We start from the raw sequence: 10,317 nt of genomic DNA on the forward strand, positions 1-10,317 counted from the left end.
GCAGATTAACGGTCTCTTATTATTCGGGACTATTAATAGATCGTATGAGTAGAGAACTTCAAACCTCTTCGAGATATATGGCCATGGCCGAGAGTGCGTGACGGCGGTGGATGTGATCGTATATTACCAAAGAAGAGGAGTTTATGAGGACGATGCTAAAGTAAGACTATTTCATTTGCTATGTTAACGGCGTTACACACCAATCATGTTTTGGTAAAACGGGTCTTATATTGGAGGCCTATTAACAAGATCTATGAGTGGGAACTTAAACTCTCTTCAAGATGATAATGGCATGGCCAGAGTGCGTGTGCGGCGGTGGATGTGACATCATATATACAAAGAAGAGGAAGTTTCTAAGAATGATTGCTGACATAAGACTTTCATTTGCCGTTAACATTGTTTTCAATTTCATGCCAATCTTACACTGATCTGCAGATAAAACAGTCTTACATTGGAGGCCTATTGATTAATAGATCTATGAGTGGGAACTCAACTCTATCAAGCTAACGGTCGGAACGCGTGCGGCGGTGGATGCAACATCATATATATACAAAGAAGAGGAAGCTTCTGAGGACGATTACTGACATAAGACTATTTCATTTACCGCTAACGTCGTTCCCAATCTCGTGCCGATCATGTGCTGATCGGCAGATAAGACGGTCTTATGCTGGGGACAACCCTCGCAACGACGGCAGTGATGATGGTAGGGCCCGGCCGCCACATGCTCAAATTAGTGTTAAACTTGTTAGTTGTTGTGGCCCACAAATCACACTCCATCATCCCCACCCTATCCTCTCCTAAAGTACCCTGTTTGAACAATGAATGGTAAGGAATTGAGAATGGGCAAATACAATGCTCAACAATCTCAACATACTTACATAGTCAACATTTGCGGCAAAAATGAGAGATCTCACGCTTTCACACGTGAGACACGAGGTAGTTCAAAAGCCTCCCCCACACAGTGTTTCTGGAGCCAAACTTGAACCAAAATCCGAACGTTTCAACACGCCTTCATGATACGGACATAAAGATTCATTGAATTCGATCATTATTTTGCTGACGGAACTACCTTGAAAGTTACGCACTCTCCTTGCAGTTTGGATCTTACGCGCCCCGTAATCAACTGCTGTCAAATCAGCGAGCAGATTAGCACATAACAATCACATGTACTTTGTAAAAACATAACTTCATTGATTTCACTTACCGCTACATCGTCGAAAAATGTAGGCATCTTACTGTAGCAGAATCTTACGGAAAACTGGAATAATAATGATAGGAGCGAAAAATGCTAGACTTTTTGTTAAGCTTTTCCTTCCCAAAAGTAGAGATATGGTTTTGACAAGGGGAATGAGATAGAATTTCTAATAAAACTAAGAGTGATATAAACAAATAAACAAATAAAAGGGAAATTAACGTACCATAAACACAAGCTTCAGTGGATGTTTACTTCATGAACTGGTTAATCGCGCTACAAATAAGCCGAATTTCTTACAAGAGTAAGTCAACCCAATTTCCAATCCACTGTAGTTTCCATCTCTTTATCAGCAAGTGTTTCTTCTTTTTTTTTTGTGACCTGTTAAATACAAGATCATTGAAAGAAATTAAACAGAGGAGTTTTTAAGTCAGTAATGTCCAACTAGTAAGTGAGAATTAAACAACAAAGTAAAGCCAAATAACTAAATTACTAATGAAAGAAAAATCCAATTGCCCAATAATAAAAGAATGAAAAAGGAATACAAAGGCTCTTAGATCAACACCTCAATGTGCTCATCGATGTAGACAAATCCATTAGAAAAACCAATACAGAAAACATTTAGAACTCAAAATAGAGAACAAAAAGCAGGAAAAAAAAACCTCTTTCTTTCACTCTTACCTGATAAAATTTTCAAAAATAGCAAATTTACAAGCAGTAGTTAAAAAAGCATTTCATCAGTAAAGATTTGTCATCATGTTTATCCGCACGTAAAGAAACGGACAAACACTGCGCAGCCAATTATATAGTAGAACAGACATATGATTATGTCTGATCAACTTATATGAAACCCTACAGCTCAAGTGCATAAAGCCATGCATGCTGCATCTTCTAACACAACAGGAAATTCACTACAAATTAGTGGCATTAGAATTCTTTTGATGCTCAAGAATGATTGGATTCAGAACGTATCAAGAAGGAAATACAGCGCAAACATTATTAGTTATCAAAGTCAATTAATTTTGTGCTAGACAATTGTACAGTTAATATTAGCTTAATTTTATTTATTGGGCTCAGTTGTTTAGAGGAAAAACCACCTGAGAGATCTGCAAGGACTGTTTAAGAATTCAGAAGAGGACGATGATTCCTCTCTCTTCCTCCTCACATCCTAAAATAGAATATATTAATGTTTTATCTAAACTCTGATCCAACCTGGATACAACCTAAACCATAATTCTTCTTCAAATTTACTTGAAAAATAACCATTGATTTATTCTTCTAAGCTGCCAACCAGATTGTAACATCTGGATCAACAAGGTTGTATAGAATATGATATCAGAGTGAAGACTCTGCAAGCCCAGAATTTTGTGTTACTATCAGAAATAGTGATGCTACCAATGTAAAGTGGCTTCCTCGACAGTACACAGAGATTACAGAGAGATCAACGAAGAAATGTGAAAGTAGAAGTATCAATTAGAAGTCAACAACTAGCAATAAAAGCAATGAATCAACAACTCATTTACGAATTTTACAAAATATTTTCCGTTGTCATGGTTTACAAAAGTTTGGCCGAGAAAATAAATAAGGATACCGTAAGAAGATAAGTGAGAAGGGAATTTAAAGACTAACCAGAGAATGACCAATCCAGCAGTGAATGTATTAGAGATAAGGACTGACTTCGTCAAAGAACTTCATTCCGGATATTGTTTGTTCGATGCAGATCGATCATACGATATATTAACTTGAAAGGTGTCCAAAGCCATGCAAGAGATTAAATTTCCCAAGAACTGTCACTAATTCAATGCGCAGATGTAGAATGTATAAATGGCTTTTAGAAATCAAGTTTGACCAGGACAAAGTGAAGTGAATCAGCACATTATTTGATTGAACTAATTAAAGGATTTGCTGAAGCAAGAGGCAATTAAACTGAAGTAAATAAGAAACCAGAATTGCTAAGAAAATTGTAGCATGAACAATCAACCAACTTCTTCTCCTTTAATAATTAGGCAAAATGATTACTTTTGTTTAGTCAAATCAGTGTTCTCTCTATATACTCTGTAACTAAGTCTTCTGCCAATTTATGAAGATTTACATTCAAGGAGATCTCATCTTCTTTCGCTTCTCAAAAATCACAACACCTTTAATTGCTGATTTTGTACTTTTGATTTAAAATCCGTCTTAGAAATTTCATCTACTTATTACATCCTGTGCTCAAGGAAATTAATATGCTCTTCCCCTTTCTTGTTCTCTACAGGTACCAATTGAAAATCAGCCGCAAATGTCATTATTATACATCTAATTTATAATTTTGAAGCCGTAAACTCATTGATCTTAGATCAGAAATTTCTTGGAAAGTCTGCAGCAATGCTATACGGCTTCCATACTGTCCCATTCTATTTATCACTCTTTATAAAGGAAAGAAGTGCCTAGATTGATCTTAAAAAAACCGATGACAAACAAAAGGATTGTTCAAAGACCTTGAATTGGAGCAACTAATTCCAAGCAAATTAATAATATTTTCTAGAATTTTTTTGCTCCTAAACACGACCAGGAGGCTAATCAGCTATGTAAGCACCAATCATCTTGCAAAGTTCGACTTCTCCATTCTCCAAGATGTGCATGGAAAAGATATACTCCAACACATGTGCTCTTTATTTTCATCCATTAAGGTTGTCCTAGTTTTCTATCTTTTCTATGCAGAGGACCGACAATTAAAATTCAAAACAAAAAATCGAGCACGCTCCAGCAACAGAAAATGAAATATAAACAAAAAGCTTGCAAAATTATCGTACAGATGATCTTACACTATGTCTAGTAGGTCATAAACGAGATACTTAGATCTAGAATGAATCAGCTTTAGGCCAAACTACTTCAGACATAAGGAGAGAGAGAGAGAGAGAGAGAGAGAGAGATGAAGATAATCGGGCTGTATGTGTCAAGAGAACTTTTCTTGCAGTAATCTGATTTAAACAACAAAGAAGGGGCATATTTCCTCCACATTGCAAAATTTGTTTATCCAGATCCTATGTGCCACTTGAACTCTGAACAAATCAATGCTGGAATCCCTCTATAAGCCAAACCATGATAATGCAATTCACAAACGAATGCGAATTTGGAGATAATCAAGGGAAGAGTTGACATCCCTATGTCAGCATCCTAAGACTGCACAGAATTCTGGCCCCTCGTTCCTCCTAAGATATGTCATGATGAGTCCCAATTAAACTCATAAATGATTAAAATCCCTATAGCCAAATCTCACATCAATACTAACAAAGGAACAGAAATCATGTCGATTGAATTAATAACAGTTCAGTTCATGAAAACAAAAGTAAGGTAAAACTTCATCTTTTTTGAAGAAAAATAAAAGCAGATCATTCAGTTAATCTGATTGGCCCCCATCATCCCAGCTTGATCTTGATCCAAAGACCACACTAAACGAAATAGGTTTCATTTGAACCTTTACAATAACAAATTTTCAACAGAATTTCCTACATACCCTGGGAAAGGAACAACAATTATGCTGCAGTATGAAGAATACAAACTTAAAATTACTTACCTGCATCTTTAGTGAGGTTTCTCATTGCTATGTGTTGAAAACAACGCATGTTTTTACAGGAAGCTACCCATTACAAAGAGACAAAAGCCGACTGTAGTGACAAAAAGCTTATCAAGAACCTGATTAGAAAATGAAGATGAGTTTCTCTGCTATTTAAAATGGAAAACTGGTGTGCCTCCAAAAGAATATATGAGATTAGAATGCAAGTTATATGCTAAAACAAGGTGACTAAATCTCCAGATGCATAAGAATAATTAGTGTGCGCATCTCAATTAAAATGAGTTTCCTACATACCCTCATATAGGACCGTCGATTATGCTGCAGAGCATGCAAATTTAGAAACCCATCTGCTTCCGAACTGAGGTTGCTTATCAGAGCGAGTGCTATCACAAGCTTTCAACTGAACTACTGATTATGAAGAGGCAAAGCCAGCTCCGGCAATTGATAAGAGCTCATCAACATGCTGATTAGAAAGAAATAAGAGGTGCCACTGAAACAAAACATCAAGATTAAATACAAGCTATATGTGAAAACACAAACTATCAAATATTCATAGAATGAGATAAAAATGGTACACACACCACAGACATAAAAAACAAGAAATATCTAGCAGTAAAAGCTCAAACTTACTGTTAGATTCCCCATGGTGATTTGTAATTTTGTACACGCACATCTTCAGATGAAATATTTCCTAGTCGACATAAGCCATGCATAAACTCAAACTCAAAAAGATGTGATTCAATGTCTTGATACAAGTGCTGATGTTAAAAGCTTAACATAGCAGGTAACATATTAAAAGTAACAAAATAAAACACGGAAAGAAAAAGATCAATGAGCTGAAAGAACGTACATTTGCAAACAACATAAGGTGAAAAGTAAGAAAACAGCAGAGAAAATCAACTTTTCTTCATATTTCCAACTAATTTATAACAAAAGAACTCTTGTTGTACAATGCTTCTTCTCTACACCTGCTTTTCCTCTAAGCTTTCTCTACTTACACACAAATAAAACATGTTGCTTCCCATCAATCTGATGTAATAATAACAATTGCCCTTTTCTAACACACCGAAAAGAGCTATTCTATTAAAAAGAAATCAACTGTAAATAAGTCTAACACAATTTACCAAATCGTGTGGACAAACATTCAGGCACTACTGGTCTTTGAAGAAAGAAGGTTCGCCAAAAAAGCATGGAACTTGATTCCCTTTCTCTCCTGTGGTTTCTTTTCAAGGAATGTAGTATAATTTGGAGCAGTAAGAACGGAAATTCTCAAACAACTTCCTAGTGAAGTAACAGAAGCCGACACTTAAGCAGGGACGATAAGCCTCGTCCCGATAGAGATGTGCATGCACAAGGCAAGGCATATGGTGAAGATGGCCATGGACTTGGCACTGAGATACCTCACCACCATCAAGCCCCTTTCCACCACCTCATGGTGAGCGCCATGGACGCTCTTCTTCACGCCATCCGAAACGCCCCGTAGCACGAAATCAAGGAAGGACCTCACCATCTCCGACGTCACCCTCCCGGTTACGTCGAGCACTAACCTCCTATTGCCTGGAACTACCAACGCGGCCGAATTCGATTCAATAGCTTCTCTCGCGACGAGTTCCACTGGGGTCTTCGATGAGCTCGAGCTTGAAGAGGTGATGACCTGGTGCGAGGTCCGGACTAGGGTTTCGACGGCGCCATTGCTGAGGGAGACCAACAGATCCTTCACCTTTGCCTCGTGCTTGGGGTTGGTGATGCTGGAGAGCGCCTCGTCGAACGTGTTGATCGCCATGGTGCGGTCGAGGTACGCCGCCACCGCGGTGCTCACGAACACCTGGATCCAATTCGCCCCGAGCTCCTTCCCCCTGTCCCCGAACACCACCCGGAGCCACCGCGGATCCTCCGCGCTTTCCCCGCTCGGCACCGCGGAGTGGTGCGCAACCACCAGGTTCCGCGCGAAGCTCCCGACGACGACGGAGGCGAAGCTGGAACCGGCGGGGGAGAAGAGCTTGTCCAGAAGCCGATCCGATAAGGGCTCGGTTGAGGAATCGGACCCGGAGACGGAGCCGCGGAGGACGCCGCGGGTCACGGCTTCGGAGAGGGCGGAGACGGAGCTCGAGAAATCCTCGGACATGGCGATCTTCGACGCTTGCCGCAGGCTGGTGGGGATCTCGTCGGAGTCGGAGCGGAGGAAGCGGTTGAGGTCGCCGGAGACGAGAGCGGCTGCATCGGCGGAGGCGGAGGCGGCGTCAGCGAGGGCGACGACGGCGTGGAGGAGCCGCGCGAGCCTCCTCCGCCTCCTCGCGACGGAGGGGAGGTGGTAAACCCTGTAGGCGCCGTAGCCGGAGGCGGCGACGGCGAGGGCGAGGAGGAGCCACCGCCGCCGCCGCGGCGGCCGCGAGAGGGCGAGCGCCGCCTCGGCGAACAGGGAGGCCATGGGAATCCGCTGCGCGGTATTAGGGTTTTGGAGGAGGGGAGGATGGGGGCTAGGGTTTGGAGGAAACCCTCGAGGGGGTTTTGCGAAGGAGAAGGGGCGGGGGTCAACGGCGACGGAGGAGGGAGGTGGTCACGGGAACGGAACGGAGTCGTCTCTAAAAAAGGAGAGGGGGACGTTCCGTTTCGGGATGTGAAAGGAGCGGCGAAGAGTTATATACACCGTTACGGTGGTCCCCACACGAAAACTGGGGAGAGAGAGCGCGTTGAGATAAATGCAAATAGCCGTATGTGATTGAAGCTTATGGACCCTGTCCACCAACTCATCATCTTGTGAACCACTCAACTACTAAAATAAAAACTTATTGGCGGAAAGCGCCTCAACTAGAGATTATTTTATCCGTCATTCATTGGTAGGGGTGTAAACGAGTCGAACACGAACGAGCTGGAACCAGCTCGTGTTCGGCTCGTTTTAATAAACGAGCCGAACACGAGCTGTCTCGTTAGAGTATCGAGCCGAAAAATTTAACTCGTGTTCGGCTAGTTAATAAACGAGCCGAACACAAGCTGGGGTTAGCTCGCTCGTGTTCGGCTCGTTTATTAAACGAGCCGAACACAAGCTGGGGTTAGCTCGCTCGTGTTCGGCTCGTTTATTAAACGAGCCGAACACGAGCTGTCTCGTTAGAGTATCGAGCCGAAAAATTTAACTCGTGTTCGGCTAGTTAATAAACGAGCCGAACATGAGCTGACTCACAAGCTGACCAACGAACAATAAGTTAAAAGGATTAGATTAAATATATATAAAAAATAAATTTATAAAATCTTATCCATTAGACTTTGATCTAATAGTTGAAACTTTACATATAAATGAGTCTTTTTATAATTAAGCTCGCATTTATATTTTTATTTTGCTAAAAATTAAATAATAAAAATATATATTATATATAATTATTTATTTATATATAAAAATATAAATTAAATAAATTATATAAATATAAAATATATGTATTCTAGCTGTTATAAAGCCGAACACGAGCGAGCTAACCCCAGCTTGTGTTCGGCTCGTTTAATAAACGAGCCGAAAAATTCAGCTCATGCTCGACTCGTTTACTAAACGAGCGATTCGATATTGAACTCATTTCGAGCCGAACACGAGCTGACTCACGAACAGCGAGCTGGATTGCCACCCCTACATAGAAGATACAAGTATCAAAATTATATAAATGCGCGCGAATGAGTTAGTTTTATATTAAAAAAATATTATCGGTAACTAATTTTTTAAATTTGTTATTTGATTTTTTAAAATTAAAAAAAATTTCTATGAAAGAACAGTATAATTATTCATCATATACGATGCGTAAATTCTAGAATAATAGTTAATATTTAGTGAAATCGTTTTTTCATGAGAAAACTTCTGAGTTTCCTCACAACTTTATATGTGAATAAAAACAATACTATTTTATTCAAAAAAAACTAATTTTAAAATTTGAAAATAATAAACTTTAGTTAAGTAACTATAGTTTGAAAAAGTTATTAATTAAAATTTTTCAAAAAAAAATCTGTACAAAAATAAATAATATAATTAATTTTTTTTTATCATACGGTGGACTGCCCCTCTCTTTCTCTCTCTCTCCCCCCACAAAAGAGGCTTCCCACGTAATTCCTGCACGAATTTTAAAGCAACAATGGTGCGGTCCACGGGTGACGTGGTGGACCGGGGCTTTCGCCGCGCTCGCACGGAGACTTGTATGCGGTGGCGAAGGCCTCGGCGACTCCGTCCGCATCAAATGTGGCGGGTGGGGTCCGTGGGGACGCCGTTCTGGGTTGACGACTTCAGTACAATTGGAATCGGCGGTTGAACGCAGCCAATGGCGACTTCAATGCAACGAGTCCAAGACTCCAAGTAGGTGGGAAATTTATTAATTATTTATGTCCCATTACTGCACCATTAATTTGATTAATTATTTTATTCTGTTCCAAAGTTCATTAATATTTAATTGTGAAAACTTCAAATACCTCCCCTCTGGTTTCGCACTCTCTCACTTAATGCCCTATGGTTTAAAATGTATCAAATTAGTACTCTATGGTTTCACACTTTCTCACTTTAGTACCCTGTGGTTTAAAGTGTATCAAGTTAGTACTCTGTAGTTTTATTTTTGTATCAAATTAGTAGCATGAGTTATATTTTTCTCTTTTTATTATCCATTTCAGGATTTTTTTTCGTTAAATCAGTGATAAAGTTAAAACTAAAGAGTACTAAAAAATGAATATTCGATAAATCTAACTAGGATATCTGAAGTTCTTTGTATATAATTTAACGAAATATTAAACCATGGGGTACTAAAGTAAGAAAGTGCGAAACCACAGGATACTAACTTGGTACACTTTAAATCATAGAGTACGAAAGTGAGAAAGTGCGAAACCACAGGGGGTATTCGAAAATTTCCCTATTTAATTTAGTGGATACATAATTTAGATGATGCGGTGACTCTTGAGTTCCCCGTTTGATTCTCTCTAATTTGAGATTAATTTGAAATTTTACAAATATATTAGGTGTGTGTACATAGTAGTACTATGTCCTAATTAAAGATCATATCACCTACTAGTATTAATTATCCCTTAAAATTGAGGCTGAAGCTAAGCTTATAAATAATGCATAAAAAAATTATTTTCTAATGGTTTAATGATAAAAAGCTTAGGTCCAATATAAAAGCCAAGTTACTTCACATTTCTAACACAAACAACTATTTTATACGGGTTAATTCCAGTTGGTTTTTGTTAACTAGTTTAAAATTTAGTTTGGTATTGAGGTTCATCTGACGTTATTTTTTTGACAATGACAAACGAAATCCGAAAAGAAATAAAATAATATTCCCTACATTCCCTACAAACATATTCCCTATAAACAGATATGATTAGTTTATTAAAAACATCTCAAATAAAAGGAACGGTTATGATCAATCTGTTAAAAGATAGCATTCTTATCCATCTATAAATCCAATCCTATATCAATTAAAAATGAACGGTTATGATCAATCTGATAAAAGATAGCATTCTTATCCATCTATAAATTCAATTCTATGAACAATTAAAAATGAACGGTTATGATCAATCTGTTAAAATTTTAATNTTTTTTTTTTTTTTT

General features: G+C 38.8%; 1 protein-coding gene and 1 long non-coding RNA gene across 2 annotated transcripts; both read right to left on the reverse strand.

Moving 5' to 3' along the window:
* Positions 1-350: 350 nt before the first annotated feature.
* LOC109704528 lies at positions 351-5,032 on the reverse strand. Its single transcript, XR_002214423.1, has 3 exons — positions 2,822-5,032; positions 879-1,573; positions 351-807 (listed from the first exon to the last, which is right to left on the reverse strand). It is a non-coding gene; the product is annotated as an uncharacterized LOC109704528 (long non-coding RNA).
* Positions 5,033-5,634: 602 nt separating this feature from the next.
* On the reverse strand, positions 5,635-7,369 carry LOC109704527 (protein PHLOEM PROTEIN 2-LIKE A10-like). The gene has a single exon (XM_020225274.1). The coding sequence runs from the start codon at positions 7,174-7,176 to the stop codon at positions 6,055-6,057; it is 1,122 nt and encodes a 373-aa protein (XP_020080863.1). The 5' UTR covers positions 7,177-7,369; the 3' UTR covers positions 5,635-6,054.
* Positions 7,370-10,317: the final 2,948 nt, after the last annotated feature.

Source organism: Ananas comosus, unplaced genomic scaffold (genome assembly GCF_001540865.1).
Source record: "Ananas comosus cultivar F153 unplaced genomic scaffold, ASM154086v1, whole genome shotgun sequence".
In the NCBI taxonomy this organism is placed as follows: Eukaryota; Viridiplantae; Streptophyta; class Magnoliopsida; order Poales; family Bromeliaceae; genus Ananas; species Ananas comosus.

What these genes read in the sequence shown, in the direction of transcription:
- LOC109704527 (XM_020225274.1), bottom strand. Translation starts at nt 7,176, where the DNA reads ATGGCCTCCCTGTTCGCCGAGGCGGCGCTCGCCCTCTCGCGGCCGCCG.